At 38.2% G+C, this 19,809-nt stretch overlaps 1 protein-coding gene across 2 annotated transcripts in view; it reads left to right on the forward strand.

The window, feature by feature from the left end:
* The window catches only part of LOC107740907 (Krueppel-like factor 12), a 59,730-nt gene that overhangs the window by 28,217 nt on the left and 11,704 nt on the right, over positions 1-19,809 (forward strand). For both annotated transcript variants that reach the window (XM_016553453.1, XM_016553452.1), the window contains exons 3-4: positions 165-648; positions 12,690-12,825. In XM_016553453.1, coding sequence (XP_016408939.1) covers positions 165-648; positions 12,690-12,825 — 620 coding nt within the window. The remainder of the gene's footprint in view (positions 1-164; positions 649-12,689; positions 12,826-19,809) is intronic.

A 19,809-nucleotide genomic window follows, 5' to 3' on the forward strand; every position in this document is an offset into this window, starting at 1 on the left:
TACAGTATATATATTTATATATATATGTACATTAATTTAATAAAACTTTATTAAATTTTAATAATTATAACCGTCTTCATTCATTTATTTTCAGAAACTCAGAAATGTAACTACCAAAAAAACAAAAATAAAACCACATTAATTTATTTCTTTGTTCTTTACAGTCACCCAAAGTGCACGGCTATCCTGATATGGAGACTGTGCCGCTCCTGCTCAGCAAAGTGAAGGCGGAACCTCCAGAAGACCTGCTCTCATCCGAGCAGTTCCAAACCCAGACAGAGCCTGTAGACCTGTCCATCAACAAGACAAGGACGTCATCTCCTTCCTCCTACACCTCAGCCTTCTCTCCATCTTCATCATCGTCATCCTCACCTTCTGTCATCACCTCAGTCTCCTCTGGAATGCCCTCCGTTTTGACACCCGGACCCTTGGTGGGCTCTCCTCATGGAGTTAGAGGCCAGCAATTTTTGCACATCATCCACCCCGTCCCCCCTTCCAGCCCCAGTAAACTTCCCAGCCATGTGCACCGTATCCCTGTGGTGGTGCAGTCGCTGCCCCTCATGTACACCACAGCCGTTCGCTCCCCGTCAACCTTCAACTCCACCATCATGTTACCTCTCCTGGACGAGGCCAAGTGCCAGGGCAAAGGTGAGGACCACTTTCTGGATTGTTTAATAATTGTCACTGATTAATTTAAAATTTTACTGTAGTTATAGTGGGTTGATTCCCTGATACACTGCATTTTTTCTTACTCAGTGTTTTGTCTTGTTTTCCAGTACAAATGTCTAAAAATTTGCAACACAAGATACATTTACTTGAGAAGCAAAATGCATTAAGTCAAAGATCAACATTTGACATTAAGTCAAAAAAAAAAAAAAAAGATTTAAACTAGAAAAAATACCTGCCAAAGGAGTGAGAAAAATAAACTTAATTCAGAATCAGAATCAGAATCAGAAAGAGCTTTATTGCCAAGTATGTTTGCACATACAAGGAATTTGTTATAGTGTCACAAGCTTCCAGTACACGGAGACAACAACAACACACAGATAATAAAAATGAGATGTGAATAAAATACACATGCATAAATATAAACCACAAAAAAAAAGAATAAATTGTATGTACAGGTGTGCTATAGATGGAATAGGAATAGAATAAAATAAAATAAGTTGTAGGGATGTACTAGGGTTTAGGGTGATAAATAAGTATAAGGTTATTGCACATACTGTACTTTAATTGCACAATGGGAGAACATTAACTGTTCATGAGGTAGATTGCCTGGGGAAAGAAACTGTTCTTGTGCCTGGCTGTCCTGGTATTCGGTACTCTGTAACGCCGACCAACTTAATTCAAAGGGAAAACAAGATTCGTTTTCTTACCTCATCGGCAGATATTTTTTACTGGTTTTATGCAAAAACTCATTAATTAATACATTTTCAGAAAAGAAGACTTAATTACCTTAAGTCATTTTGCTTTTAAAGTAAATACATCTTTATTTAAGAATGTTTAGATATTTGTACTGAAAAACAAGACAAAAAATACTCAGTAAGAAAATTATATTTTTGCAGAATTAAAATGGTTGGAGGTTTGCAAGTGGGAATAACTTAACAGTTTGAGAATTACTTACTTGATCACCAGGGTGCCCCTGGGTGAAGCACTTAACATCAGCCTGGCCCAAGGGGAATGTTGAAATCTTATGAAATTGTGATCACAGGGGAAAATAAATCAACTGGAACGGGGAAAAATGAAAGCTGATTAAAAGCATCTGTTTCCTTCACATTTGTTTTAGGAAAAGACTAGCTTCAGACAACTGCATCTCTCTGTCCTTTCTTCACAGAAAAGCACCAAACTCATAATGATATGCAGATATGGGGTTGATTGTCCTCAGCTGCCTGTGTACTTCCTGCTGTTAGGGAGTATGTGCTGTGCGACAGGCATACTGTCTGCTTTTGAAGTGGTGGACATATAAAGTAAAAGCTTAATTTCAAGTCAAGTAAGCAAAGTGGGAAATTAACTCCTGCCACCAGCGTTTGTGCAGTGCTGGGTAATTCTGATTTATGTACCAGCCAATGTGGCAGTCAACCTGTAAGACATGTCAGATTTTTTGAACATGTATGATCGTTGAACATTTAATTTAGATTTTGAAGTCATTTGAAAATCTGGCAAGGTGTATGCCATTGCTATATTTATATATTCAGATATTTGTAGCACTTGACTGCTCTTTTCGAACACACCCAAGCATGTGAGGTATTGTCACACTTGTTTTGTTTCATCTCACATAGCAGTATATAGCGTAAATGGATACTAATAGTATTACACAAGTGGACCAAAATGAGATGAAAGGAACAATAAAAACAGCAAAAAAAGGGAAACGTTATATTTCACTTTGTTCATTTATTGGACATGAAAGGTCTAAATTCCTTTCAAGAGCACTTAGATGTGAAAACATTATATAAAGTTATTACATAAGAATACAAAAGTGTCAGTGAACAGCTTAAGATGAAATAAAAAGCATGTGATTTGTAAAGAAAACAAAGGAAAAAAATGTTAAATACCATCATTTCATACGGTAATTTCAATTCACTTGTGTGCATTAGGATACATAATGTGTTAGCTCTGAAAATAACAAGATTAAATGTCTTTTTATTCCAAAATTTTTTTTAAATGCCATTTCCACCACATAACTCTATTAAACACAATACATCATTGGCGGTGTGGTGGAAATATTCATGACTTTCAGAAAAAAAAGGACCCTAACCCATTCTTCTGGAATGCATGTACATCTACTGTTGGACATTGTTAGTAGACAAATTAAATTAACTAGTGAGAGTGTGAAAAGTTTGTTCTTTTCCAAAGGGCTAAAAGAGCCCATACATTATGAGTGTTATATGTTTATACTGAAAAAAACTTAAACTTCCCACCCTAAAGCCCACAATTGTGGATTATCTTAAGACACTGTTGCTTTTCTAACAAACAGAATAGTGTTTACTGAGATGAAAGTGCTTTCTGCAAACATAGGATCTGCGTAGTTGTCTCGAGTCCAAGGTCATGCAGACAGGTCTCGGCCCCTCGCCACATGCCCTAATCAGAAGCACACATCTTGCACGGTGCCTTCCCAAACTCTCGAGACCTCACCGACGGCACTCTGGGACTGCTGTTTAGGGTTGGTTTCCTGTAGGGCGAGTTTTAATACTCTGGCACTAAGCCACGATGCTCTGGGTGTTGCTGTCAAACAGTGTTAATTTTCAGTGACAATTGTAAAAAAATTTTCACAGACGAAAACGAGACTATGACGAACTAAAACTCGTTTTGAATGACAGAAACTATGATGAAAATCCATTGACATTTTCGTCAACGAATAAAAACGAGACGAAAATGTTAGAGAGGGACGATTTGGGAAGAGATTCATTCAGAACGAATCTGCTGCATGGTTACGAGGTTAGATGCATACATATGAACCGGCGGGACATAGCAAGCTAACGTACACTTGCTGCACGTCTCATAAAACGTACAAAAATGTCGATATCTGGGAGTAAGAGAAGAGCAGACATATGGATAAGTCTGATGTAGCGAATCAGCTCATGGGGAAATATGAATAATTAATCATAACTAGTTATAATTAATTATAAATATTTAGATCCGCTGTAGATATTTACTTGACCTCTCAGGGTCAACTGTCTGTCAATTCTAAGAACGTTAATTTCCTGGTTAAGGGAAATAACCTTCTTACTGTACAACTCTACACAGAGCCTGCAGCATAAATCTGCATGATTAGGGACGCCAGTTATGAGTAAACAATGAACAACGTCAAGTGTGATACAAATAAATGACTTTATTAACTACATAAACACTTAAACTAGTCCAACATACACATAAACACGCACACACACACACACGCATACAGTTGGTATAGGAAAGGGTTAAAGCTTCAGCAGTAAAGAGCAGAGAAATAAAAATATGAAGTTATGGAACCATCTGATATTCAGCAGATTTAGAGCCTGAAGGAAACATCAGATTCTTAGTTAAAACGCACCTTTGTAAAAAAGGTTATGATACTTAATGTATCAATTAATAAACCTAAGTTTGAATACTTGCACGTCTCGTCTGTCTGAAAGAGAGGCTTGATGCAATCTGAAGGTTCAAGTTGATCTTTGCTACCCTGCAGGCCTTTGTTGTAATGCATACTGTACATTAGCTCTATTCACTGATCTATAATAGAGAGTATATTATATTATTTTATAATTATATATAGATCAGTGGCTCTATTACATTATAATACAGTATTTTAACAGTTTTGTTCAATAAAACCATATGATTTCTTGCTTTTGATACTTTATTTGAACGAATTATTTTTGCCTCATTGCTATTATATATGTATTTTAAGTAAATTTAAAGGCTGTTGTTCACTTAGCCTACTTCTATTTTTATTACCACAAAAATGAATTATTCATTATAATATTTTATTATTAGTAGACCAGAACACGTGGACATATTGTCATTCATACACTATAATACTGAACTTTGATTTCAGTGATTTGGACTATGAGATGGACACTTGCTTCTTGCACTCTATGCATCCTGCTAGAAGAAGGATTTAAATACTGGGTGTCTCGCTCAGGTTCAGGGGAGGAAAGAGAGGAAAAACAAGCTTTGCATAATGGGGTGGAGCGGATATTGAAGATGGGTGGCACCGCAAGCAGTCAGGCACATAGCAACATGGACTCCACCCAGAGTTCTCTGGAGCTGCACAGAGGAACTGGGGTCAGACCTGGGCGGGGTCAGTGATGATATGCTAACATGATAGTGACTGACGGTAACATTACCGCTATTTTGAGACACAAGTATGAACCTTATGTTCTGAAGTGCACCGATCGCCAATGTTTACACGTAAATGTTCACGAATAATGGTTTTCGTCATGGCTGGAAACACAATGGACGCCGCACACTTACGCTTGCATGCGCATACTCGTGTACAGGTTGCCAGGGGGAGGTGGGGAGGGGGTGTGCCCTTCTCCACAGCTCTGTTTCTGGCTGAGTTACCATGGAAACAGGCTATGGCTGGAAACAACAGGAGAAAGAAATCATGGGGTTTGCTTCACCACCTCTTATGAACTCCGCTTTTGTCATTGCCTTTATATGGACATTTTTAAGGAATATCCAGGAGAGCTATGTACTGTAGTTAGAGTGAATGGATTATGGTGGACACAGTCTACAGAGGCAGAGACAGACCGTATTATTATTCGCCGTTGCTGGTTACAGTGTCCATATTATAGAGTATATAAAAAATTATTAGTTAAAAAGCTGATTTAGTCAAACATAATTTATTTAAAGTATATAGCACATTAAAAAGTGCTGCACTGTTCAGTAAAACAAGTTATTCAAATAAATATAAAAAAAGAAAATGAAATAAAAAATCCAAATGATAACATTTTTATAATAGTATGCAAATTATAAGTTCTAAAAAGCATTTATTGCACTAAAAATAATCAGGGGAATCAACAATACAATACAAGTATTATTTGAAATCTGTTTTAACATTGATCTAGTGCCACATTGACGCAGGGAATGTAGAATATAGTGTTGTGAATGTTTTTGCATTACTTCATATACAGAGGTTGCAAAGCATCTGCTATAACTGATTCGTGTCTAGCCTGAGTAGACAGAATGGAGGAGGAGAGAGAAGAGCTCCATGCTCTTGTAATGTGTCCAGTTAATCTTTCATTGAAATCTTCCATCAGTTTTGCTGAGCAATGAGCATTTTTTGCTCTATAAAGTGGATGTTTAAACTACCCTTAGAAAATCATAGAATCAATTTTGTGCTGAATTTGGTAAAGAAAGACTAACAGTAAAAAGCAGTAGGTATAAAGTTAGGCCAGTGCATGTGACGTTTAATGTAATGTAATGTTCTTGAGTGATGGGTTGCACGTCAAAAATGGAATGCTGGTCTGTTCTCATATTGCTGGATCTATGTATGTATGTACACTATCATTCAAAAGTTTGGGGTTGGTAAGATTTTGAAAAATATTTTTTTAAAAGTGTTTTATGCTTACCATTGCTGCTTTTTTTTTTAAACACAGTAACTACAGTAATTGTGTGAAATTATTACAATTTTAAATAACTTTTTTCTATTTTAAGATATTTTAACATGTAATTTATTCCTTTGATGTCAAAGCTGAATTTTCATCAAGTTTTACTCCAGTTTTCAATATCACATGATTCTTCAGATTATAGTGTATATATGTATTTGTATTTTTTAAACATTAATTATAACAGTGTGTAGTCTGGTTTGCTGATGTCCATTGTGTGTAGTAGCAGCTCACAAAAACTTGCCCTGATGGTAGAAAATTTGTGGAATCATGATTTATTTTTTTAACTGTGTAATTTTTTTCAATAATCAGTCACACTAAAAAAAAAACCTGACAATCGACAGCCCTAATTGTACGTTTTATTTAAAATGTTTTACTTATGAGACCATATAGTTGACATCTTAGGTGTTCCCATCATTTATACAGAAATTCATAAACTGGCAGCATAACTACAGGTGCATCTCAATAAATTAGAATGTCGTGGAAAAGTTCATTTATTTCAGGAATTCAACTCAAATTGTGAAACTCGTGTATTAAATAAATTCAATGCACACAGACTGAAGTAGTTTAAGTCTTTGGTTCTTTTAATTGTGATGATTTTGGCTCACATTTAACAAAAACCCACCAACTCACTATCTCAACAAATTAGAATACTCCATAAGACCAATAAAAAAAACATTTTTAGTGAAATGTTGGCCTTCTGGAAAGTATGTTCATATACTGTACATGTACTCAATACTTGGTAGGGGCTCCATTTGCTTTAATTACTGCCTCAATTCAGCGTGGCATGGAGGTGATCAGTTTGTGGCACTACTGAGGTGGTATGGAAGCCCAGGTTTCTTTGACAGTGGCCTTCAGCTCATCTGCATATTTTGGTCTCTTGTTTCTCATTTTCCTCTTGACAATACCCCATAGATTCTCTATGGGGTTAAGGTCTGGTGAGTTTGCTGGCCAGTCAAGCACACCAACACCATGGTCATTTAACCAACTTTTGGTGCTTTTGGCAGTGTGAGCAGGTGCCAAATCCTGCTGGAAAATGAAATCAGCATCTTCAAAAAGCTGATCAGCAGAAGGAAGCATGAAGTGCTCCAAAATTTCTTGGTAAACGGGTGCAGTGACGTTGGTTTTCAAAAAACACAATGGACCAACACCAGCAGATGACATTGCACCCCAAATCATCACAGACTGTGGAAACTTAACACTGGACTTCAAGCAACTTGGGCTATGAGCTTCTCCACCCTTCCTCCAGACTCTAGGACCTTGGTTTCCAAATGAAATACAAAACTTGCTCTCATCTGAAAAAAGGACTTTGGACCACTGGGCAACAGTCCAGTTCTTCTTCTCCTTAGCCCAGGTAAGACGCCTCTGACGTTGTCTGTGGTTCAGGAGTGGCTTAACAAGAGGAATACGACAACTGTAGCCAAATTCCTTGACACGTCTGTGTGTGGTGGCTCTTGATGCCTTGACCCCAGCCTCAGTCCATTCCTTGTGAAGTTCACTCAAATTCTTGAATAGATTTTGCTTGACAATCCTCATAAGGCTGCAGTTCTCTCGGTTGGTTGTGCATCTTTTTCCTTCCACTCAACTTTCTGTTAACATGCTTGGATACAGCACTCTGTGAACAGCCAGCTTCTTTGGCAATGAATGTTTGTGGCTTACCCTCCTTGTGAAGGGTGTCAATGATTGTCTTCTGGACAACTGTCAGATCAGCAGTCTTCCCCATGATTGTGTAGCCTAGTGAACCAAACTGAGAGACCATTTTGAAGGCTCAGGAAACCGTTGCAGGTGTTTTGAGTTGATTAGCTAATTGGCATGTCACCATATTCTAATTAGTTGAGATAGTGAATTGGTGGGTTTTTGTTAAATGTGAACCAAAATCATCACAATTAAAAGAACCAAAGACTTAAACTACTTCAGTCTGTGTGCACTGAATTTATTTAATACACGAGTTTCACAATTTGAGTTGAATTACTGAAATAAATGAACTTTTCCACGACATTCTAATTTATTGAGATGCACCTATAAGACCGTAATTAGCTGGTTCAGCTGTGTTTAATTAGGGTTGGAGCTAAACTCTGCAGGACCGAGTTTGAAGACTTCTTGCATTGATGATTCCATGAAGAACTTGTAACCAGTGGTGTATAAAGTACCTGAAAGCCATACTCAAGTAAAAGTACAGATATCTTACCAGAAAATAATCACTCGTGAAAACGAGGTAGAACTATGAAACTCCGTTAACTCAGTCCTTCAATTTTCTGAGCTGTATATGTGTTTGTGTGTGTATGTGTTTAGCTTAGTTGTGATGTAAATCTAGAATAGCAAATAAATTCATGTTTCATTTATAAAGAATCATTGTTGGTGTCATATAATTTCAAGGTTAAAACTGTTGCCAAAAAGATCCTTGCTTGCTACCTAGCTCGTAGCGTACTATTAATAATTACCTCTAAGAGCTTACATAATTGTGTTAACCCATGGCCAGGTAAAACACATATTTGATTTGTTAAAATATACTGATGTCACGGCTCGCTGGACGATCCTTGATTTAAAGTGTAACATAACAGGTTTGAAATCGGTTTAATCAGGTGGACTTTGAATATTCAGATCCGAGTCCTATCAAAACCTGAATGAATTAATAATAATTAATTCCCTACAGTTAAAATTAAGTAATCAAAGTCATTACAGATCGCTTAATGTGATAACTTTTGCTCAATATCTTCTGCTTGTTATGAACCTATAGCTTATATGTGCTACAGAATTACCTACTTACCTGGCTTTTTAAGCTTAACCACATACTCTAATCTGAATGATTAAACTGTGGTAAAGCAAAAATAGTGTAACCAAACTGTTCTTGCTAGGAGAAACAGAGAGACCGACTTAAAAGTGATGATGTGTGCTTCCTAGATGCCATCTGTATCGTGTTTTTATTTATAACTTTGACATACTGACCAAATCAATGATCTCTGATAACCATCCAGATTCTGTTTAACAGCCTCATAATGAGACTTCTGTTGGTTTAGGCACTAACATGCAATATGGTCACTTCTGGTCACTACATGATCTTTGTATTCCAGTTTAGAAATCACTTTGTATCTACAGTATCTATCTATCCTTGCTGATTAAAAAAATCTTACTGGCCTCAAAACAACAGTAGTGTAAGTCTGAGCAAACCTTAGGTTAGGTGGCAGTGTTTAATTGTGTCTGTTTGGGAATACACTGGATGTATGAAGTTGATACTATTGAATAGAATATGTTTTAGGCAGATATTGTGTAATTTGGTTGCGTATCTTAAAACAATTCCAGTAGTCCTTCAATTCTTGAAGGATATTTTACTAAAACTATGAAATACTTCAAATTATAGCACAAGCGTAAAATAAAATACTCACGAAGGACCTTAACTCCCTGCTTCATTCCTTACTACAGTGCATTCAAATCCAAAGCTGAATTACAGTAACCCAAACCATTACAGGTGCATCTCAATAAATTAGAATGTCGTGGAAAAGTTCATTTATTTCAGTAATTCTACTCAAATTGTGAAACTCGTGTATTAAATAAATTCAATGCACACAGATTGAAGTAGTTTAAGTCTTTGGTTCTTTTAATTGTGATGATTTTGGCTCATATTTAACAAAAACCCACCAATTCACTGTCTCAACAAATTAGAATATGGTGACATGCCAATCAGCTAATCAACTCAAAACACCTGCAAAGGTTTCCTGAGTCTTCAAAATGGTCTCTCAGTTTGGTTCACTAGGCTATACAATCATGGGGAAGACTGCTGATCTGACAGTTGTCCAGAAGACAATCATTGACACCCTTCACAAGGAGGGTAAGCCACAAACATTCATTGTCAAAGAAGCTGGCTGTTCACAGAGTGCTGTATCCAAGCATGTTAACAGAAAGTTGAGTGGAAGGAAAAAGTGTGGAAGAAAAAGATGCACAACCAACCGAGAGAACCGCAGCCTTATGAGGATTGTCAAGCAAAATCGATTCAAGAATTTGAGTGAACTTCACAAGGAATGGACTGAGGCTGGGGTCAAGGCATCAAGAGCCACCACACACAGACGTGTCAAGGAATTTGGCTACAGTTGTCGTATTCCTCTTGTTAAGCTACTCCTGAACCACAGACAACGTCAGAGGCGTCTTACCTGGGCTAAGGAGAAGAAGAACTGGACTGTTGCCCAGTGGTCCAAAGTCCTCTTTTCAGATGAGAGCAAGTTTTGTATTTCATTTGGAAACCAAGGTCCTAGAGTCTGGAGGAAGGGTGGAGAAGCTCATAGCCCAAGTTGCTTGAAGTCCAGTGTTAAGTTTCCACAGTCTGTGATGATTTGGGGTGCAATGTCATCTGCTGGTGTTGGTCCATTGTGTTTTTTGAAAACCAACGTTACTGCACCCGTTTACCAAGAAATTTTGCACTTCATGCTTCCTTCTGCAGACCAGCTTTTTGAAGATGCTGATTTCATTTTCCAGCAGGATTTGGCACCTGCTCACACTGCCAAAAGCACCAAAAGTTGGTTAAATGACCATGGTGTTGGTGTGCTTGACTGGCCAGCAAACTCACCAGACCTGAACCCCATAGAGAATCTATGGGGTATTGTCAAGAGGAAAATTAGAAACAAGAGACCAAAAAATGCAGATGAGCTGAAGGCCACTGTCAAAGAAACCTGGGCTTCCATACCACCTCAGCAGTGCTACAAACTGATCACCTCCATGCCACGCTGAATTGAGGCAGTAATTAAAGCAAAATGAGCCCCTACCAAGTATTGAGTACATGTACAGTAAATGAACATACTTTCCAGAAGGCCAACTATTCACTAAAAATGTTTTTTTTATTGAAGTATGAAGTTCTTATGAAGTATTCTAATTTGTTGAGATGTGAATTGGTGGGTTTTTGTTAAATGTGAGCCAAAATCATCACAATTAAAAGAACCAAAGACTTAAACTACTTCAGTCTGTGTGCATTGAATTTATTTAATACACGAGTTTCACAATTTGAGTTGAATTACTGAAATAAATGAACTTTTCCACGACATTCTAATTTATTGAGATGCACCTGTATGTCAAACATCCTGGAAACAAAGGGTGAGCGGCAGCATAGCTCTGTTGTCTTTAGACGCTCTCCGGGCATCTGATCGCCTGTGCTGGTGACATGCCTGCAGGACACACTGCCCAAGGCCGAATGGGAGACAGCACGGACGCCTCTGATCCGGGATCAGGTCTGACAGACTGCTGAGAGAGCAGCGAATTAGAAGCGTAGCCCTGCAGGCTGGGCTAACCCACATAATATTAACATAGCTTGCAGTCAGGGAGAATGCTGCTCTCGTTCTGTGGGGAATGAGATCCAGTAATCAGAGATGGGTGTTCTGTGACTGCCAGTCTAAAACACTGACATATACAGGTGTGTCTGAATTAAAAACCTGTATTTGATGACAAACTCACAAACAAGAACACACCACAAATGTATCATATGATATTAGACAAAGACAACTGTTTTAGTATTACATTGTAACCAGGTGCAATATAATAAAGCAACAACATTTTCACATTTACATTTATGCATTTGACAGATGCTTCTATTTTACTTTTTACTTTTTTTATCAGTTATATATATAGATATACATATATACTGAATATAGATATACATACATACATAAATATATATATATACATACACACACACACGCCAATCTGGCTTTTTAGGTGAAATATATTTGGTCCAAAATGCCCCTCCGCAACACTGTAAATTAAACATCAAATGGCTGAGATTCTGTCACTTCACACCAGTGTTGTTACCAGTGTGTTAATTAAAACGATCAAAAATAATTTTCAATAATTGAAAGAAAGCTGAAATATATGTATTAGATGAAAACTTAAACTTTAAAAAAACTTTTTTTTAATTTAGTTGATAAGGAAACATTTCTCATTTTCATTTAATTTGAAGTACTAAAATTAAATAAAACAACTAACAAAAGCTAATAAAGATGAAAAAACAAACAAAAAATTTGTAAAACTTCCAAAAAAAAAAAAAAAGTATATACTGCCTTAATAGTATATGCAAAATTACTGTAGCTGGAAATCCTTTTGTATTGTGCCTGGTTAATGCCAATATTTTTTAATATTACAATATTAATATTGTATTTGTTGAGTTTTATATTTGTTCCCTCTTGGCCCTGTGGACATTTATTAAATAAACTGCAATTTCATTTCCACCAACTTAAAATGGTGTACTGTTTTTAACAGCATTCTGTGGTGGAAATTGCATGTTTTATTGAGCATTTATTGTTTTATTGGGCATAATTAATTTTTGGGCATTTAAAAAGTAGCAGCTATAAATAATGAAGGCATGATAATGGTTCTAATTTAATGTGACCTTAATATAATAAACAGAAAAAAAAAAAATAGAAATCTGTTCATTTTAATAAAAATCAACCCTTGGGACATTAAAGTGCCAAAAGTTGAAGAAACACCCTGAAATGCTGTGCTAATTTCTGCTCAGTGTCATGTGGCATATTGTGAGCTGCTGAATGGGCCTGAGAAATAGCCTCGGGCGGTACGCATATTACAGCCTTGTAACTAACCTCCTCCTCTGTTGTCCTCCCCCTGCGGCAGCACAAACAGACCCCAATGGCCTGTCGCCAAGACAAATCAAAAGTGACAGTGATGATGACGACCTGCCAAACGTGACCTTGGACAGTGTTAATGAAACCGGATCCGCGGCGCTGTCTATAGCACGAGCAGTCCAGGAGTGAGTATTCTCTAAAGACACACTCTCACAAACACACCAGCATGCACTGGAAATCAAACTTCAACATATGCACACTGACTTGTCTTCAGATAAAAAAAACTGTGTGTTGATGTAGTGCTAATAATGTAGATTCATATTGTGTGTTTGAAGATTCTGCTTTTTTTAGTTTGACTTTAAAGCACTAGATCTCAACCTTTTTGAGTTCAAACCTCCCTTTGTCCAAGACAGTATTCGAAGGCTATCCTATTTATACTGATGTGTTTCTTGTTGTAAAAAAACCCCTAAAAAATATGATGCCAGTTTAATGTTGTATATATTACATTTTTAGTGTTTTTAGCATTTTAATTAAGATTATGTAAATATGACTAAATGTAAATAATGTTACGACTTCTTGGGGCCCTAGTGGGGCTGGCCCTCTGGTTAAGAAATGATAATTATGTCATCATTTACTCAGCTTCATGTTGTTCCCAACCTGGGGTGCATTTCCCAAAAGCAAAGTTAGGCAATTAGGGTCGCAATTTCTGTCGTTACCAGCATAGATTTAGTGTTTCATAAATCCATAGTTCCAGTAAACATCTGCAATCCGCATTGCAAAGTTGTGTGGTTGGAACTATAGCTCTTGACCTGTGCTTAGAAGCATAGTTTCTTGTTAGCAAGACATATGGACTTAAATAGATCATGCACATAAGCAAATTAAGCAAACTGACAAGTAGTGCCATCTATATCTTTCATTCCATATTCTAATTTTCTAATTGTAATTTCATTCAAATTTTATTTTAAGACTTGTAGTTTAAGTGAATTAAAGAGGAACCTCAAAGTGATGTAAAGCCAGGCACACACTGTGCGATTTTTAATAGTCTTTACGATTGTTGCTTGTCAGACTATACGAACATGATGTCACACTCTGGGATCTCGGTTGTCATTAATGTCAGACTGTACGTCAGTCAAGACGCGTTAAAAACGGATGCGTGCAAGAAAACTTGTCCGGAGTTTTATATTATCAACCCATACACATTTCAGTGAATGTGAGTTGCATTACATGTGGGGCTGAAATGTTGGCTATCATGAAAAGTATATGAATGACGGCAATACCGGCGCATTTAAGGGGAATAGTGTAAGCAGCACCTACACACCCACATGAAAACAGCGGCGCAACCGGTGTTTATCATAACAAAGGCAACATATAGGAATTCCATGAGCGCCGGATTTTATGGTGGTTAGAAGAAATCTCTAGCATTAATTCTGACCATGGCTTGTCCTGAAATATGAAGATAGTTTGACGTTCGTCATAGGAGACTGTGCGGCAAATGTTCTGACACTGCCACAATTTTGCCGGAGGTAAAATTTGATCGCAACGGCCATTAATAGGTCGTCAGTGAACATCAAACCAGCAATCAAAGACTACGGATCTTATTTTATTTCAAAATTTGTCTCAGACAACCAAATCGTGGCCAAAATTTCACAGTGTTTGCTGAGCTTAAGGAAACCCGCAAAATACAGCAAATTAACGGAGAATAAAAATAGCAAAGCAGTCCTCAAATGTTACCTTTGTCATTTACAGCAATAATTTGACATTAATTTGATCTTGAAATGATTGTTTAACAGAAGTTACCACTCCACCACCTGTTCGACGTCATGACACTTCTAACCATCGTGGTTCAAATGACGAATGTGCGACAAACTTCCTATGTTTTCGGGAAACAGTTGTGACTAGTTAGTTCCTTTCTCCAACAATACATCGTACTATGATAGTTAAGCAATGAATTACATTGTTGTTTGGAAAACTCATCCCTGTATGACTTACTTTCTTCTGTGGTACACAAAAGATATTTTGAAACAGGTATCCTTTTTTGTCCATAAAGTGAAAGTCAATGGTGTCCAATCAGGGTTGACTTTCATTTCATGGAGAAACACACTCTTCAAAGTAACTTCTTTTGTGTTTTGCGGCTTAAACAAAGTCATACAGGTTTGAAAAGGCAAGAGTGTGAATAAATGATCACAGAATGATCATTTTTGAGCGAACTATCTGTTTAATGGATTGAAGAGTTGGAAATTACCACCTATTACAAGACTTCTGCAAACTGCAACGCATTTCTTTGTAGGCCGTTCTTTGTAATGCCGGCTCTTTGGTAACATTAGCTGTCACCTCCCATTCTTGGCGGCACAACTCCATGTGTCTTCACTCAGATGAGGTAGTCATCCCATTAAAGACAGTGACATGATCAAAACCAGAAGACTCTCAAGCCTGCAGGCAGTAAAAAACAGCCTAGGACTTCTCCCAAAGAGTTTTCCATGAGCCAGCCCCCCTACCAGCACCCTGTCGTCTGCCTGTTATTTAGGCAAATGGTTTGGAAAGTATTCCAGGATTCCTCCGTATGTCAAAGCTTCGCACTCACACCGTGTAAATGTTTCCCTTTGCTCCGAGTGTGCTGTAGATGAACGGTACTAGGACTTTGCCCCCCAGTGCAGCAGAATGCCAAAACACAGTTTAACCAGGTTTACAGGAATGGTGTTATTGGGAGAGCTGCTGCTTTTGGCTGTTTACAGAGAGAGAGAAAAGGAGAAAGAGGGCATGTGTGCAGCTGTGTTCATTCTAGCATGTGAAATAAGATAACATTGTGGGCAGCGTCGCCACAAGAATAACACCGATAGCACGGCGGACTCAGTGGACGAGAACAAATAAGCATTTATCACATCAAAGAAGTGTTTGATGAAGAATATTGTCATTTAATTGGGTCAGTGTTTTTGCACAATAATCGAAGCAGAAAATTACAAAGGCTAGGCAATAAAATGCAGACTACAATGAGATTGGAGCATCTAATGTCACCTCCCATTCTTGGCGGCACAACTCCATGTGTCTTCACTCAGATGAGGTAGTCATCCCATTAAAGACAGTGACATGATCAAAACCAGAAGACTCTCAAGCCTGCAGGCAGTAAAAAACAGCCTAGGACTTCTCCCAAAGAGTTTTCCATGAGCCAGCCCCCCTACCAGCACCCTGTCGTCTGCCTGTTATTTAGGCAAATGGTTTGGAAAGTATTCCAGGATTCCTCCGTATGTCAAAGCTTCGCACTCACACCGTGTAAATGTTTCCCTTTGCTCCGAGTGTGCTGTAGATGAACGGTACTAGGACTTTGCCCCCCAGTGCAGCAGAATGCCAAAACACAGTTTAACCAGGTTTACAGGAATGGTGTTATTGGGAGAGCTGCTGCTTTTGGCTGTTTACAGAGAGAGAGAAAAGGAGAAAGAGGGCATGTGTGCAGCTGTGTTCATTCTAGCATGTGAAATAAGATAACATTGTGGGCAGCGTCGCCACAAGAATAACACCGATAGCACGGCGGACTCAATGGACGAGAACAAATAAGCATTTATCACATCAAAGAAGTGTTTGATGAAGAATATTGTCATTTAATTGGGTCAGTGTTTTTGTACAATAATCCAACCAGAAAATTATAAAGGCTAGGCAATAAAATGCAGTCTACAATGAGACTGGAGCATCTAACAGTAGGAATGATGCCTTGTCTTGTGGGGCAAATTTGTGGCTGCAGAGTTTGGCTTCCACGGCGAGGCCCCGCGGGACTAAAATAACCCCCTCGGCTCATGGACCTGTCAGAGGCCAGTCACAGCTGACCCAAAATGACTCAGTCCTCCACTATAAGACCGTCCTCACCACCAAACGAGCCAATTTAGGAGAGAGTGAACTGCCAGCTCTGCACTTAATTTAAATATCCACGCAGCTAAAGAAGCCCTGTATCACACAGCATGACACTCTGAGCGAGAGGCCAGATGCTGTTATGTGCTGATATCTGGCTTCAAGTTGCTGATCTCAGTTGCAGATGAACAGACCAAAAGTCATTGCCCAACTTTTGCATCTCTGAGAGCATCTTGAGTGACAAATGCATCTATATTAGTTGCATTTTGGACAAATGGTTTCTATATTGTGTGTGTTGCATTATTCATGATTCCCATCATGAAAGGGGCTGTAATATTATTAAAGTGGCCCTGGCAGGTTCTTTTGGGTTCCTTGAGTCACCAGGGCTATTCAGTCAGACAGGTGGGGAATGTGGCTGCACACACACACATTTGCACATACAACTTACACACTTTCAGTTCCTGTACAAACTTCAGTAATAAGGATGCATGACCATATTAGTTATCAGCCAATATTAGTATTTTGTTTACTGGTGTGGTCAATTCTGCATATTTATTGACTGATATTGGACACTCACTTCTACAAATTTTAAGATTTTAAAGGGGTCATATGATGCGATTTCAAGTTTTCCTTTGTCTTTGGAGTGTTACAAGCTGTTCGTGCATATACGATCCGTAAAGTTGCAAAGACTACAGTCTCAAACCCAACGAGATATTCTTTATAAAAATTAAGACTCGTCCACACCTTCCTAAAATGCCTCATCCTAATGCCCCCACATATCTATGTCACAGTGTTGGAAGATTTGCATAACACCGCCCAAATGTTTGAGCAAAGAAAGGCACCATGTCCTGGAGACGCTGTGTGTTTCCAAATACGGTAAGGGGTGTAACATTTCCGTCACACGCTTGAGGCATTCGGCCAATCACAACACACTGGATAGCTGGCCAATCAGAGCTCTCTTTCGCTCTCTGCGTGTGTTTGCTTGAGGCAGCGAGAGAGAGAGAGTTCAGCCTCATTTCTGACACATTGGTTCATTTCCGCTAGGCCTTCGCTTGGCAGCACACCAACACCAACAGGTGACCCGGGAGCAGGGGAGAAACAGGAAGTGGGCTGCGTGTGGTGGAGACAGTTCACTGGAGGGGTTGTCTGAGTCCGTCCCCTCTGCCTTTATTGCCAGGCCCAGCCCATGCCAATCAGCAGAGCAGGGGACATAGAGCTCTTATTACCTTAGAAGGGAAGGCGAGCGAGGACAGTGTAATGTAATCAGGCTCTCCTTTGTCTCTACCTATGGGAGAAATGGAATAGAATGACTCGTACGCTCTCTTGCTTTCAAACACAGCATGTCCTCACACTTACGTGGCTCTATGCTCTTCTCCAACAGTTCAGTGAGCTCATTGGTCGATATGTACAAATCCTCTCAATGTGACGAGTTTCAGAAAGGCGGGGCAGAGAGGAGCAACAATAATGTACGGTATGTGGAAAATAATGTGTTTTTTTAACCTTAAACTGTGTAAACACATTGCATTACAACAACTACACAAAATAATGCTATTTTCAGCATTGTCATCTAGCACTGATTTAAAATAATAGCTCTATAGAACAACAAAACCCTTAATAGCACTGTTCTTGAATAGCTCTTTCCTACAATAGGGGTCCAATCCCCACCAAAATATAAAATAAGTCCTTTGTAATTTAAAAAAAAATAATTTATATTATTTATATTCAATATTAGTTTGTATTTAATATTTATATTTTATGTAAAACATTCTTATTATAAATAATCTACTATGTAGTACTTATTTAAATAATATTAAAAAAATTCTCTCTATACTGTATATCATTTTATATTTCTAATATATCATTTTATATTATATTACATTACATTACATTACATTATATTATACAGAGCCTAGAGTAGACCTTCAGTGATCTAACCTAATCTCTCCCTGCCTTCTTGGTTCTTCTCGGTCATTCCTCTCTGCAGCCTGGACGAGATGCAGGTCTTGTTGTGACAAATGTTTAGGGGAGCGTATCAGAGAACACCTTGAGCCCTGAGCAATAAGCTTACTTCACTGGTCATTCTGAAGGGAGAGCAGAGACAAAAATACCAAGAGCTCAATTCAGTCTGATATTAAAATGCTTCAGAACCATTTCAACATACAGAAGAATTCATACATCCCACCCCCTCCACACAAAGACAAAAGCACAAAGCCAGGATGACAGGGTTATGCAGGGTTCACACAAGAGCTGTTTTAAAGGTCTACCTATGGGAGAAATGGAATAGAATGACTCGTACGCTCTCTTGCTTTCAAACACAGCATGTCCTCACACTTACGTGGCTCTATGCTCTTCTCCAACAGTTCAGTGAGCTCATTGGTCGATATGTACAAATCCTCTCAATGAAAGCCAGCTTTACAGTCTGAAAGCAGGCCCACCGTCTGGAGTGGCAATAATTCATTTTCTCACAGCAATCATAACAGACAGCATGTTAGTACTGCAGTTTTATTCATTTGATCATACAATATTGTGTAATATTAATTGGAATGAGCATGTTAAGACATTCCCTTGGATTTTGCTAACAACAAACTTACAAGCAACAAATGTCACATCGCTGTAAGAATTATGGCTTGTTTTGTAAGAAAAAAGATGACATGTTTTTGGCCTTAGAGTGTTTGCATTGTACCATCAACATGCATCAGGTCTACAGTGCCATCTAGTGATACATAATGAGTAGAACATTATGGACAATAAGGGCAAGCAGTCAAATAACTTAATTTTTTCTTTTAACAATCGGTAAAATGTTGGTTAGTGAATGCTTTACTTGTTTCATACAGTTCACACAGTTTGAGCACATTTTTTCATAAATTTTAGGGATGGCAGCTTGTGAAAATGTATGTTGATAGTTGCATCTCATTTAGATTTTTTTTTTTACTTTCCTCTCATAGGCTACTCTCTCTCTGTCTCTCTCTCTCTCTCTCTCTCTCTCTCTCTATATATATATATACACACACAAACACACACACGTGTTTGTTTCTGTGAATTGTGGGGACTTTCCATAGACTTCTATTACTTTTATACTGACCAAACGATATTTTCTATCCCCTAACCCAACCCTAAATCTACCCCTTTCAGATAACCTGTTTGCATCATTACACTTTCAGATAAACATAATTTACTATTTTTTTCCCTCGTGGGGACCGCAGGCAAATTTCAGGTATTACTATCCTTGTGGGGACATTTGGTCCCCACAATGTAGCAAAAACAAGTACACACACGCACACACACACACACACACACAGACAGAGACAGACAGAGTTTGTGGTCAGTAAGAG

Source organism: Sinocyclocheilus rhinocerous, unplaced genomic scaffold (assembly GCF_001515625.1).
Source record: "Sinocyclocheilus rhinocerous isolate Xijiao unplaced genomic scaffold, SAMN03320098_v1.1 scaffold165, whole genome shotgun sequence".
In the NCBI taxonomy this organism is placed as follows: domain Eukaryota; kingdom Metazoa; phylum Chordata; class Actinopteri; order Cypriniformes; family Cyprinidae; genus Sinocyclocheilus; species Sinocyclocheilus rhinocerous.